This window comes from Rhincodon typus, chromosome 7 (assembly GCF_021869965.1).
Source record: "Rhincodon typus isolate 14 chromosome 7, sRhiTyp1.1, whole genome shotgun sequence".
In the NCBI taxonomy this organism is placed as follows: Eukaryota; Metazoa; Chordata; class Chondrichthyes; order Orectolobiformes; family Rhincodontidae; genus Rhincodon; species Rhincodon typus.
The window spans coordinates 87,375,665-87,391,146 of NC_063338.1; the positions used below are offsets into that span (position 1 = coordinate 87,375,665).

General features: G+C 40.4%; 1 protein-coding gene across 1 annotated transcript in view; it reads left to right on the top strand.

The window, feature by feature from the left end:
* Positions 1-15,482, top strand: part of LOC109930579 (contactin-associated protein-like 5) — a 1,093,911-nt gene that overhangs the window by 1,049,823 nt on the left and 28,606 nt on the right. Inside the window, exon 22 of the mRNA XM_048598831.1 lies at positions 3,704-3,922. Within this exon, the coding sequence (XP_048454788.1) occupies positions 3,704-3,922 (219 nt within the window). The remainder of the gene's footprint in view (positions 1-3,703; positions 3,923-15,482) is intronic.

Consider the following 15,482-nt stretch of genomic DNA (forward strand, 5'->3'; position numbering starts at 1 on the left):
ACAGATGCTGCCAGACCTGCTGAGCTTTTCCAGCACATTCTGTTTTTGTTCCTGATTTACAGCATCCGCAGTTCTTTCAGGGTTTTTTTTTATATAGAGATCTGAATGTCCTGTTTATGAATCACATAAATTCAATTTACAGTTACAGCAAGTAATTAAGAGGGCAAATGGAATGTTGTTGTTTGTTGCAATAGTAATGCAGCATAAAGGTGGTGATATTTTTCTGCAGTTGCTTGGTATGTGGTTGAGGCCACATCTGGAGCACTTTGTATTTTTTGGGTCTTCCTATTTACAAAAGGATATAAATACATTAAAAATTGAAAGAACTGCGGATGTTATAAATCAGAAACAAAAAACAGAAATTGTTGGAAAAGCTCAGCAGATCTGGCAGCATCTGCAGAGAGAAATCAGAGTTAACGTTTTAGGTCAAGTGAACCTTCCTCAGAACACAATGTTTGAAGCAGTTCAAAGAAGGTTCAGTCAACTGGCATGGAGTATGATCTTCAGAGAAGAGCTTAGACAGGCTGGACTTTTATATGTTGGTGCTTAGATGACTGAGAGGTGCTCTCAATGACAGATATAAGATCATGAGAGGACTTCTAGGATCAATACTTAAACAATATTTTTCTCTGTGGGGCAGATTGGAAGTAAGGGATACAGTTTAAAATAAGCAAGGGCTTTCCATTTCTGATGAAGAGGAGGACATTGTTTCTTTCTCTCAGAGCGTCATTAGTCTGTGGAATTCTCTTCCCCAGAGAGATTGGAGGCAGGATCATTGAATATCTTTAAGACTGTGTTTTACAGATTCTTGACTAACAAAGGAGTAAGAGGTTATCCGAACTAAATGAAGATGTGAGGCTGAGGCCACAATCAGATCAGCTATGATCTTACAGAATAGCAGAGCAGGTTTCAGGAGTCAAATGGAATCCTCTTGGTCCTAATTCATAGGCTCATGTGTAGAAATTGATGGTGTGCTCCCTGACAAAGTAGCTGAAGGGCTAGTTGTGAAGCATGTAGATGTGAAACAGGAGGAGTCAAGAATATACAAGAGGGGCTGGTTGGGAGATACCAGAGGTAATGGTTTGGGTCCAGCAAGTGAAGCTTTTGAAAATGATCAACAATGATTAGATGAGTTTGCATCTCCAAAATGACCCTTACCAATTTTTATAGATGCACCACAGAAAACATTCTATCTGTATGCATCACTGCTTGGTATGTCAACTGATCTGCCCAAGACGGTGTGAAATTCAGTAGAGTTGTGATATAGCCCAGTCCATCATGCAAATCAGCCTTACATCCATTTATTCCATCTATACTTCTCGCTGCGTCAAGAAAGCAGAACATAATAAAAGACCACTCTCACTCCAGTTATATTCTCTTCCACCCTCTTCCATCAGGCAGAATATCCAAATGTTTGAAAATACGTACCATTGAGTCATAGAGTCATAGAGCTGTACAGCATGGAAACAGACCCTTTGGTCCAACTTGTCCATGCTGACCAGGTAACCTAAATTAATCTAGTCCCATTTTCCAGCATTTGGCTCATATTCCTCTAAAGCCTTCCTATTCATGTACGCATCCAGATGCCTTTTAAATGCAGTAATTGTACCAGCCTTCACCACATTTTCCTCTGCAAGAAACAGTTACCCCTTCGGTCTCTTTTACACTTGTCCCCTCTCGCTTTAAACTTGTCCTCTAGTTTTGGACTCCCCGACCCTGAGGAAAAGACCTCCCATCCACACCACTCATGATTTTATAAACTTCTATAAGGTCACCCCTCAGCCTCCTACACTCCAGAGAAAATATCCCCAGCCTATTCATCCTCTCCCTGTTGTTCAAACCCTCCAACTCCTGTCAAACACCCTTGTAAATCTTTCCTGAACCCTTTCAAGTTTCACAATATCCTTACTATAGCAGGGGGACTAGAATTGAACACACTATTCCAAGTGGCCTAACCAATGTCCTCTATAGCTGCAACATGACCTTCCAACTCCTATACTCAATACACTGACTAATAAAGGCAAACATACCAAATATCTTTTTCACCATTCTGTCCACCTTTGATCCCACATTCAAGAACTATGAACCAGCACTCCAAGATCTCTTTGTTCAGCAATACTGCCCAGGACCTTACCATTAAGTGTACAAGTCCTGCCCTGATTTGCCTTTCCAAAATGCCATACCTCACATTTATTGAAATTAAACTAATAGCGTCAAGAATAGCTTCTTCACTGCTGTTATCAGAGTTTTTGAATGGACCTCTCAAACATTAGAGTTGATCTTTCTCTGCACCTTCTCTGTAGCTGTAACACTATATTCTGCATTCTGTTCTAACGCCCTGACGTACTTAACATAAGTTATGATTTGCCTGGATAGCACACAAAACAATACTTTTAACTGTATCTCGGTACATGTGACAATGATAAATGAAATCAAATCAAACCACATCAATACAGCCCCATGCATCTGGTCAACATAAAAGCTAATTTATACAAAAAGGAGCTGAGTTGATAAGATTTTCACAATGCAACATTACATAATTAAACAAAGTAAAATGATATCAACATTTGAGTGAACTGTTTGACAATGTTCAGAGGGTTATCACCCTGTAAGGCCAATGTATATGACGGACTAGAATGATATACCTATAGGAACTGAGGCATCTAAGGCTATCACATTGGGTAAGTTCACTCTTCCACTGCAGCTCACTATCTGGTGGTTAGCACTGCTGCCTCACAGCACGAGGGACCCAGTTTCGATTCTACCTTTGGGCAACTATCTGTGTGGAGTTTGAACATTCTCCCTGTATCTGTGTAGGCTCAATCTGGGTGTTCTGGTTTCTTCCCAAGTCCAAAGATATGCAGGTTAGGTGGATTGACCGTGGTCAATTGCCCATTGTGTCCAGGGATGTGCAGGCTAGGTGGATTAGCATGGGAATTATAGGGATAGGGTAGATGGGTGGGTCTGGGTGGGATGAGCCTTGGAGGGTCTGTGTGGACTCAATGGGTTGAATAGCCTGCTCACTGTAGGGATTCTATGATTCTATCCGTTTGCTACTTTAGGTCACACGAGTTACAAAAAGACATAAAGTATTGTCAAAGGTATAAAGAGCAACATTGCTAGCATTTGGATTCAGCTAGGATTTGGATTCAGGCAGAGAAGCTCCAGAGATAACTGCACTTCAGTTTGTCCTCAAAAAAGAAACTAGATAATAAAGAAAGATTTGTACTTATATTATATTAATATTTATATTTTATTACGTTTATATTATATTTGTATTATGTTATACGTTTCCCAAATTCAGATCATGAAGAATGTTTGAAGCTAAATTGTAGGAAGTGCTGCAACCATTTTGCAAGTTCCCATGGATAGCAATGTAATAATGATTAGATCATCTGTTTAAGTGATGTTGGTTGAGACATAGAGATTGACCAGGACCCTGGCGGAAGCTCCTTGAATCTTCTTCAGAATAGTAAGGCAAGATATAGAGGATGCTGGAGATCTGAAATAAAAACAGGAAGTGCTGGAGAAACTCAGCAGGTCTGGCAGCATATTTAGAGAGAGAAACAGGGTTCATATTTCAAATCCAGTATGACTCTTCTTTGGAACTGAGGCATACTGGACTCAATGTTAACTCTGTGGAACACCTTTCTGCTGAACACGTTCCATAATAGGTATTTCTTATGCTGTTTCTCATTTGCAGACACTGGCAATCTCGACCAGGAGATTGTGAATGCGAACGTACAGGGTTTCGTTGGCTGCCTGTCTTCAGTTCAGTTTAACTGGATCGCACCATTAAAAGAGGGACTACGTCACTTTAGCTCTGCCCCAGTGACTGTGACAGGAGACTTGATTGAATCTGACTGTCGTTCTTCAGTGATGACTGAACCAGTAGCCATGACTACAACACTATCATTCACAGGTACTTCAATTTTAATATTCTTAGGGGAAACTGGATGCGTATGCAAGGGCGAGAGGGAATAGAATGCTATGCTAAGAGGTGTGATCATTTAAGTTGGGGGGGAAGCTCATGTGAAACATAAACACTAGCATTGTACAGCTGAACCAAATAGCCTTTTTTGTTCTGTATAATTCTTTAGCATATCAATTATGCGTTAAATGTTTCAGATATCATTTTATTTCATGCACATTTGGTCAAATGTAACTAAGACATTAAAAATGTCACATTCTTATGTGCCTAAATGTGGCCATCGAGGATAGAGGAAGCATGTTTTAACAAGGTTAAGTGTGGACGAAATTACCCTGGAGTTCTCTCATCACCTGAGCTAGAGAGGCACAGTGAGGCAGCACCAAAGGAAAAGTAAAAATGCACTAAGGTTGACTGTGGACTGACAAAAAACAGCAAGGAAATTCAAGGATCAGCAGAAGAAGCACATTAGGAGGACATTATTACAGATGGACACAGTTTTGCAAATGCTACAATCACTGATAATGTTAACGGGAGCCAACTGATCAACAGAATGGAGGAATGGAGGAAAAGTGAGATTGATTTGTTGAAACGGATGTTAATGTTATGTTGAGGCAAAGACAAAATGCAGCAGGTTATATTTGGTGGTGTGTATGTTGACAGTTACTTCTGTAGACGTGATTTTGTTCATTCCTGAGTTACAGACACAGAGGAGAATGTGGTTTGGTTCACACTGAAAATCGTGGCAAGAATAAATGGCTCTCATGGATTTTTGCATATCATTGAGGAACCAGAGGAACAGACTTAAAGTAAAATTTTGAAGGCGGAAGCTGATGAACCATTCTGTTCTGCTGAGGATGGTGGCAACTGAAAGTCACTGTCTAAAAATGTGATGGTGTTCTAAATACAATTGGATATGCACTTGACCTCTTTGTTTCTTTGGGGTGGCATGGTGGTTCAGTGGTTAGCACTGCTGCCTCACAGTGCTAGGGACCCAGGTTTGATTCCAGCCTCAGGCAACTGTCTGTGTGGTGTTTGCATATTCTCCCTGTGTGCCCCAGTTGCTTCCTGCAGTCCAAAAATGCACAGGCTAGATGGATTGGCTGTGCTATGGTGCCCAGAGATGTTTAGGTTAGGTAGGGGAGTGGGTCTGGGTGGGATGCTCTTTGGAGGGATGGTGTGGACTTTTTGGGCTGAATGGCCTGTTTCCACACTGTAGGGATTCTATGATTCAAGTGCCTTGCCTTACTTGGCTATGCACCAGGAATAGGAAGGTGGAATAAAGTTGGGTCCTGGCCTGCGCCCACATATTGGATCATAATGGCCTGCCTCCATGTTTCTGAATAAAGCTTTGCAACCTTGGGTTCATTCCTCACATAGTAATTGGTGTAAATCAGTGAATGGTTCATTGACGTATGTCAGTATCAACAATGTTTTTGAGGGACAATTCAAAATAAAAAGGAATGAGCTAGATCTGAGCAGATAGATAAAATATTAACTCAGAGAAAGGAACAATGATTAATTATGACTGAATTTGCTGCAGTTTTCATTGTTCGTCAGTAAAGTCTAAAGAGGAGGATCAAGAAAATAGTGAAAGCCGAGAAGTACAATATAGCAATAGCAATGAGACAAAAAACAATTTCAGACTAAATTATATCTGAAAGGTAAAATGGAACTTGAGCCAAGTGATAGAATATGAATATGGATTCAAAACCTCTTTTTGATGGTCATATTATTTACAGGATGCAGCATTATACTTTTCTGCTTCCTTAGTCAACAAATTCACCCAGCAATCCTCACAATTCTCTTTTGATAAATATTTAATTAAAGCCAATTGGATCAAATTAAGCCAAATTAAAAGATAAATGGCCAACAAAAATCAAATATTTAAGGCAAATTTGTGACAAAATCAAATATTATTTTGAGTGAATGCGCTTCAGTCCCAGATGTGCTGTCTGATTGGGTATCCTAAGAGTATGCCAATGGACACCATCTGCTCCCTTTACTGGGATACCTGGTTGTGGGAACAACCACAGAAAATAGGCAGGTAGTCAGAACTAAAAACTCCCTTCTTAGCTCACTGCTCACATGGATCTGTTTGTAGCGCCCATGGTCAGGACCAGGAGCAGAGCAACAAGGACATCCTCTGACTTGCCCTCCTGCGCCTCTCTCTCTCTTCGCCAGGTGACCAAAGATCAGGACCATGAGTCTGAAGTTCCAACTGAAGGAACAGCCCTCTCAAAAAGTGAAAGGTGGACCTCAACTTAACACACCTACCATATATGTGGAACACAGACTCCTCAAGGTCACAGAAAATAGAGGAGCCTGTGAACCAACTTAAATGTTTCTTCCCTGAGACTGCTGCATGCAACACCTTCCACACTAAAATCCCTAATGTTTAAGGAGAGAACTCCCTCACAGACAGCCTCCCAGTAAGGAATCTCTTAACCTCTCAATGGCCAAGATGACAGTCCATTTCTGTATGTGCTCAAGGGCACTTCATTAATATCTTATACCTGTTCATTCTAAATATTAATACGACCGTTAATGTTACATTAACACCAGAGAGTTTTATTGTAATTATTGGATTGATCTTCCCCATCTAACTCAAAGTGAACAATGCAGACAGTGACTTTACATCAGTGCAAGAATTGTTGCACAAGGATCAATAGCTTGGATGCTGTCTATTGGCCAGTATCATAATGGTTTCCAAGAACCTTTGTATCCGGTGTATATCCACAAACTACCCAAGGCTTGAAATACACTGTTTGTAATGGATTATCAGTAACATTTTGGACACACCTAGCAGAAAGGAAATGCTGGGCCCAGCTGCATCCAAACAGGTAGGAAAATAGATTTTAAAGATGTCAAGCCAAATCTTCTGGTGTTCTCCTTCAATATTTTGTGCAAATTGTATGGAAGTAACAATGTCATGCATTTTCTTTTGCAATTATACATCTGGAAAATTTAAAAAGAAAGCATGAAGAATTATACTGATTTCAACTTCAAGGGTATCCAATCATTTTAAATGAAATGATGCTCATGCTGTATTAAAGGTGCCATTTCAAGATATAATAGGTTTTACTAGTACTAGAATCAAACTCATAAAAATAGAATGAATATATTGTTGTTTACTGAATTATTTTAAAAACCATTATTTAAAAAAAAAACAAATGGTAATATACAAGGAATTTTATTTTTTCTTTTGAACCATAAGAATGTTCTGAACGTTTTAATTAGCCTATAACCAAGATATCATGGATAGTAGGAACTGCAGATGCTGGAGAATCTGAGATAACAAGGTGTAGAGCTGGATGAACACAGCAGGCCAAGCAGCATCAGAGGAGCAGGAAAGCTGACATTTCGGGTCTAGACCCTTCTTCAGAAATGACGTTTTGGGTCTAGACCCTTCTTCATTACTGAAGAAGGGTCTAGACCTGAAATGTCAGCTTTCCTGCTCCTCTGATGCTGCTTGGCCTGCTGTGTTCATCCAGCTCTACACCTTGTTATCTCTTAACCAAGGTATCATGTTCTGTTTGAGTCTTGTGTGTACTTTCCACTGTTGCTTTTTCATAAGATTTTCAATCCAAAGCCCCAATCAGGAACTCCTGTATAGTAGCACCAGTTTCAATGAATGATTCTGAGAAATTGCAAGTCTGCAGCACCTTTTATTTTTATGAATGCACTCTCGTAGGTCGAAATGTGAAATCTGCAGGCTTCCTATTTTTCAACCAGCTCTCTTTAATTTATTTATCATTGTCATCCAATATTACTGCAATCTTTGTCTTATATGCGCACATTTTATGAATCAAAATTGGTATAGGCTTTTGAAATGTTGATTTGGTAAGACAGAACCTAGGTATTGCTGAGGAAAGATGCATTTTGAGAAACTGTCTGTCTTACACTCATCAGGACAATTTGTAAGAATACCACTGTGAATGATATTTTTTACTCCGATGAAAAGAGAATGCTGATTAGTTGGCATGTGGACTCGGATAGTTAGAGGCATTGCCGTGTTTCTCCATGCCACAAGGGAATAGCTCAAGCTAAGCTCTCGGGATCAGGGGCAAAAAAGGAACAATTGCTCTCATTGTTTACAGAATTTTCCTATGTATCTGCAGGATTGTACCTAAGGTTCTGTACCTGGGTACCTTTGTACCTAAGATGGCACCGCAAATGTTGACTTGTAAACTTTTCACTGTTCTCGTAAGCGCAAGTGACAATAAACCTAATTCAATGATGGGTAAATTTCATATTAGTACTATGCTGTGAGATTTGGGAGGAAAAAAGAGCAAACCAGAATGGCCACATGATAACAATTTGAAATAGGCTTTTACTTAATGTACACAGTTTTTGAATGTAGCATTTTCTTCACTTAACTTAACACTCACTTAACTAATTTAGTTTGAAAAAGTGCAGTTGTTGACCCAACTTATTGAAATTTGTTACACTGTCTCCACATACTGATAGTATGTAAAACAAAATTCTAACTTCCGCTTGATAGCTGACAAAATTAGATTTCACTTTAAAAATCTTACCGTAACAGTTGACTAAAATACTATTAACTAAATGCTATTCGTGTTGGAAAATTGCACATTAAATGACAGAAGGAAAACATCCCCTAATCACACGTTGCATTCTTCAGAACTACTGTCCTACAGAACACCCTCCTCCAGGTTCCAATGTTTTCCCATTTTGCTGAATAATAACTTTTGATCAAACATCTCCAGGTGCTTCCCTCAGTTTTTGGAAAGTTTCCCAAATTCACTGCCAGCAGTAAAGCCCACTCCAGTGGCTCTCTTTTTCCACTTGCGAGTCCAGCCCAAACCCCACTATTCCATATGTTTTTATCTGCCCAAAAGCTTGCTACCAATTGGTCTGTTCACTGTTAGTGCAGTTGGCCTTGTCTTTTGCTTCTGGGTACAAAATAAACTGGTGCCTTGCTTAGCCAGTTCATTGTCTTAGCAAGGCTTGTTATTAGGCAGAGTTTGGAATTAAAAGATTATCTCTTTTTTATTTTAATGTAAACTCAGGTGGCACTATTCGGAAAGTGCATGGGTGTTATTCCTTGTGATTTGATGCACTTTCTTCATAACAAGACAAGGATACCCAGCAGAAATATTTTCCATCACAATAGTTCTCCAGTTCTTCCTGATTTCAGAATTTTGGTATGCTATGCAGATTAGAATGTCTGAATAATGACCTTATTCAAGAATTCAAGGTGACCTTAAAATGAAAACAGAATGATCCACTGAAGCTCCATCTGTTTTAATGGGTGAAGCTGCTGCAAATTTATAGCTGCATTTTCTCCTTGATAAGTTTTTGTTCATGTCATAAATTCCTGAAATGATGGAGGGTTTTTCAGCTAATTCTTAGACTAAGCATTTAAGATTCCAAGATCCCAGCTAATGTTATTACTGGACAGGTCAGTACCACGACTGAAATCTGGCTTGATAGATCACATTTTGTTTTGTTTCGGTTTCAATGAGGTGGTCTCTCACTGGAACACAAACATGCAAAGTTGTAGAATTTGTTTTAATCATAAAACAGAGGCTTATTCAGCAAAAGAAATGAAGATAAAATAAATCAATTTTCCAAAGCACAAATTTTAAATTGTGTTAAACACAAGGTAAAAGTATATTTCCATTAATTCTAAGACACTGCTTAAGCAAAGAAAAATAGACCCCTTATATAGTACCCAACACCAATACTTGTAGTGTACTCACACCAGAAGCTCTTTCTCTAATACCTTAAGTTTAAGGTAACTGGGACTGGAACTCCTCCTCAAATGTCGGATAGTTTATTCCTGGAGCTACCATACACCTAAGCTTTAACAAACTCAGCTTCAGTTCTCTTTCGAGTTTTATCTAACAGTTCCAGACAGGGACCATCACTAACTTCTTACCCCAAGATTTAGTTTTATTTTATTCCTGAGTCTTTATTATCTTTTTCCCTTTCTCAGGAATACTGTTCTATACGTGCAAGGACTTCACAGAACTGCCCCAAACAAGATAAAACAGAAACGTAGACCTCTCCATCTGAGCTGTGGATATTCCCTTAAGCTTAAAAAGAACACCTTGAGTCCATAACTTATTAACAGATCTTAAAGCACAAGGATTTTTCCTGCTAAGTGTAAACTTCTGAAGAAATCATAGAGCCATTGGGCTGCAAAAGTAGCACTTACAAACTATCTTTAAAAAAAATCACCATGGCAACAGAAATACAAGTTAACCATAAACTTCAGTCACACTGAAAACCCATATTTAAACAACCAATAATTGAAAACCCGAACTTAAAATACGTATTATTATATACGTATGTGTATTTTGTATGTATATATATATGTGTGTGTGTGTGTGTGTGTGTGTATGTATAAATAAATAACTCCACAGGGGCTGATATCCCGTCATCAAGTCACCCTTTATTTACATGTGCACAATACACTGGCTGTAGCCAGCTAGCTCAGAGTCAATCCTTGAAGTGAGGAGATTCTAAATCCCCTGTTTACATCTGTCACCAAGGGTGCCCTGATTGGCCCAGGTTGACAACCCAAATCAAGGATCTCATAGTCAATAAGATCCACCTGGTTCCAATCATTTGTATCTATATAAATCATATATTCTATCTCACAAAAAGAAAACTTAATTAAACATTGAATACAATATATCCACATTGGTGTTAGGAAAAGAGTTTCAGAATGATGAATAAATTCAATAATTTCATCTCCACCGTGCTATTCAAAACAGAATATTCCAAATCAGAAAACCACTTCAAATATTTATCAATATTTGTGTAAGCCATGTTTTTTTTTGAAGCCACATCTCTGTTGATACACGGTGAACTGTAATCTGGGCTCCATCATTCAACATATACACTTTGTTGTGAAATAGAAGACAATGACCAAGAAGTATTGTGCTAGACTATTAATCGAGAGGTGCAGGTAATGTTCTGGGGATCAGTTTTCAAATCCTCTAACAGCAGATGGTCAAATTTGAATTCAATAAAAAAAAACTGGAAATGTGTGTCTAATGATGACTATTGAATCAATTGTCAGGGAAAAAAAGTCTGGCTCAGTCCTGGCCTTTATGGAAGGAAACGCCATCCTTACCTGGTCTGGCCTACATATGACTCCAGGCCCACAGCAATGCAGTTGACTCTAAACTGCTCTCCAAGCATTTAGGGGTGGGCAAACAATGCTGGCCTGGCCAGTGACACCCACATCCCTTGGGTAAATAAATGATTGATTGATTGATTTGATTTGTTGTCAGGTGTACTTAAGTACAGTGAAAAGTTTTGTTTGCGGGCAGTACAGGCAGATCAAAGTAAGCAAGGACATACAAATCATTAAGGTGAAAAGAACTTGGTCAGTGTAAGGCATACAGGTTACACCGCACAGGATGTGTTCCTCAGCAAGATCAACATTAACAAGATTAACATTATTTCAAGCTAGAGAGTCCATTCATCAGTCCAACAACGACAGGGAAGAAGCTCTTCTTGAACCCGCTGGCGCGTATGTTCAAGCTTCGGTATCTCCTGCCTGACAGAAGAGGTTGTAGGAGATCATTACCAGGTTAGGATGGGTCTTTGATGTTGGCAGCCTTTTCCCGGCAATGAGAGATGTAAAAGGAGTCCATGGATGGAAGGTTGGATACTGTGATGGTCTGGACTGGTCACACAATCTTCTGTGGTTCTTTACAATCCTGGACAGAGCAGTTGCTGTACCAGGCCATTATGCACTGGACAGTTTGCTTTCAATGGTGCATCTGTAACGTTTGGTGAAGGTCATTATGGACATGCCAAATTTCCTGAGCTGCCTGAAGAAGAAGAGGCGTTGTTGTGTCTTCTTGCCCGTTGCATCTACGTGGGAAGTCCGGAACAGGTTGTCAGTTATCATCACTCCTAAGAACCTGACACTCTCAACACTCTCCACTTCAGCTCCATTGATATAGATGGGTGTTTGTTTTCCTCCTTTCTTTCTGAAGTCAATAGTCAGCTCTTTAGTTTTGCCGAAATTGAAAGAGAGGTTGTTATCATTGCACCATGTCACCAAGCCCTAAATCTCCTTTCTGTATTCTGACTCATTGTTGTTTGATATCCATCTGGGAATACAGTAGGGGGCTGAGGATGCATCCTTGGGTCTCCAATGTTGAGTGTTATCGTGGCGGAAGTGCAGTTGTCTATCTTCACTGATTGTAGTCTATGGGTCAGCAAGCTGAGGATCCAGTTGCAGAGGGCAGAGCCGAGACCTGGGACACGCAGTTTTGAGATCAGTCTGGGGGGGATAATGGTGTTGAAGGCAGAGCTGTAGTCGATGAGCAGGAGTCTGACGTAGGTGTCTTTGTTGTCCAGATGTTCCAGAGATGAGTGCAGGGCTAGGGATATGGCATCCTCTGTGGACCTGTTAATGTTGGTGGGCAAACTACAGGAGATTGAGGCAGGCTGGGAGACTGGAGTTGATGTGGACCATGACCAACCTCTCGAAGTGCTTCATGAATATGGAGGTCAGAGCCACTGAGCGCTAGTCATTAAAGTGCATTTCATGTGCTTTCTTAGGTACTGGGATGATGATGGTCATCTTGAAGCAGATGGGGACTTCAACTTGCAGGAGTGAGAGGTTGAAGATGTTAGTGAATACCTCCGCCAGCTAATTGAAAAGGGTGCAGCATTAACTTAACCATGTGCTATTTCAAATCTGCATATTTATTTTATGTTCCATTCCTCATGCATAGTACTACAGCAGGAAGTTTAACACTGTTTGATGTGTTCCCCAAATAGACTAAAAAATCATCATAACCGTTGTAATAACAACAGAAAATTGTATTTGTGCAGCACCTTTAACACAGTAAAATGACTGATGGTGATTGACAGGAGTATTAACAAATACAATTTGATACAGAGTAGTGTCAAAATCAAAGAGGGTTACAGAGTTAGAAGAGGTTACAGAGATGGGAAGGATGAAGTCATTTCATAGACTGAGAATCAGGATGAGAACTTCAAAATCATAACTTTGTTTATTCTTGAGCCAATGTCGAGTTCTAAGCACAGCGGAGGTCATGGGCCATTCGCATCTTATTTTGTTTCAATTTCATCCTTGTGAGGATGAGCATCGCTGGCCGGACGCATCCCTAATTACACATGACACAGTGGCGGTCAGTCACATTCTTCAACCCCTGCAGTCCACGTGTTGTAAATATAACCACAGTGGTTTGATTTGATTTGATTTATTCTTGTCACATGTACCCTAGTCTTGTGAAAAGTTTTGTTTTGCGTGCACTACAGGCAGATTAGTACTTACAAAGTGCATTAGGGTAACAGAGCAGAGTGAGAAATACAATGTTACAACTGCAGAGGTACCCAACGAGTGAGATCAATATTAAATTTAAAATTTGAGAGGTCCATTCAGAAGTCTAATACCAGCAGGGAAGAAGCTGTTCTTGACTCTGTTGGTACACGTGTTTAAGCTTTTGTATCTTATGCCCAACGGAAGAGGTTGGAAGAGATTATAATCAGGGTGGGAGGGGTCTTTGATTATGTTGGCTGCCTTTCTGAGGCAGCAAAAAGTGCAGATGGAGTCAAAGGTTGGGAGGTTGGCTTGCATGATGGACTGGGCTGTATTCACAAATTTCTGTAGCTTCTTACAGGCCTGGGCAGAGCAGTTGTTATTCCTGATAGAATGCGTTTTATGGTGCATCTATAAAAATTGGTAAGAGTATTTATGGACATGCCAAATTTCCTTAGCCTCCTGAGGAAGTACAGACATTGTTGTGCTTTCTGGACCATCATGTCAACGCGAGTGGACCAGGACTGATTATTGGTGATCATCACTCCCAGGAACTTGATGCTGTCAACCATCTCCACCTCAGCACCATTGATGTAGACAGGGACATGCCCTCCATCTTGTTTCATGAAGTCAATGACCAGATCTTTTGCTTTGCAGATGTTGAGGGGGAGATTGTTATCTTTACACCACACCATTAAACACTCTATCTCCGTCCTGTATTCTGTCTTGTCACTGTTTGAGATCCGGCCTACAACGGTGGTGTCAATAGTGAACTTGTAGATGGAGGTAGGATGGAATATAGCCACACAGTCATGAGTGTATAGGGAGTATAGTAAGGGGCTGAGTACGCAGCCTTGGGGGACAACGGTATTGAGGATTGTCATGGAGGACGTGCTGTGCCTATTCTCACTGACTGTGGTCTGTGGGTCAGGATGTTGAGGATCCAGTTGCAGAGGGCGGAGTTTGGACATTAGTTTCATTGCAATTATAGTGCTGGAAGGTGGAGCTGTAGTCAACAAGTAGGAGCCTAATGTAGGTATCCTTGTTATCCAGATGTTCCAGGGATGAGAGTAGGGCCAGGGAGATGACTTCTGCTATGCACCTGTGTGTTAGGAAAGTAGTGTTAGGAAAAGAGTTTCAGGATTTTGTCCAAATGAGAATGAAAGAATAACAAGTCAGGATTGTGTGTAGCTTAGAGGGGCGCACACAGGTATTGGTGTCACCATGTAACTGTATACAGTGAGATTTTTGGGTTCAGGTGCATGGCTTTTTAAAATGCTATGAGCGGGTGCAGAAATGGTCAAGAAGACTGGCCAATGGAATGATGGCCTTTATATCGAAAGGGCTGGAATATAAAGATATAGATGGTATGCTGCAGTTACACAAAACTCCAGCTAGAACCCACTTTGAGCACTGTGAGCAGATCTAGGCACCACACCTTAGGAAGGATGTTTTGGTCCTGGAGGGATTTCAATGCAGGTTTATGAGAATCGTAACTGGACTCCAAGAATTAAGTTATCAGGAGAGATGAGAAAACTTCGGCTTTTATTCTCTAGAATTTAGAAGGTTAAGGTTAGATAAAGATAGACTATTTCTATGAGTTGAAGATTTTAGAACCGGGGGCATAGTCTAAAACTTAGGGTCAGACCATTAAGGAGAGATGTTAGAAAGACTGACATGGGAAGAGTAGTGGAGGTTTGGAACTCTCTTCCTCAAATGGTGGTCAATGCTAATTCAAATGTTAAATTTAAATCTGAGATAGACAAGTTTTTATTAAGCAAGGGTATCAAGGGATACCCTTGAGGAAGGGTCACCGGACCGAAATGTTAACTCTGTTTTTTCCTTCACAGATGCTGCCAGACCTGCTGAGCTTTTCCAGCAACTTCTGTTTTTGTATCAAGGGATATAGGCCCAAAGCAGGTGTATGCAGTTAGGCCACAGATCAGCCATGATCTAATTGAATGGCAGAGCAGGCTCGAGGGGCTGAATGGCCTACTCCTGTTCCTAGTCCTGGGACTGACAACAACAGCCATCTGTGCTAGTTTTGACCCCCAACCAGTAGTGGGTTTTCCCCTTAATTCCCTACTGCTGTGCTATAGATTCTTAAATAAAGATAGAAGTTGTTGGAGAAACTCAACAAGTCTGTCAACGTTGTGGAGAGAAAGCAGAGTTGACCATTTCCAGTCCAGTGATAACAAGGTATAGAGCTGGATGAACACAGCAGGCCAAGCAGCATCAGAGGAGCAGGAAGGCTGACGTTTCGGGCCTAGACCC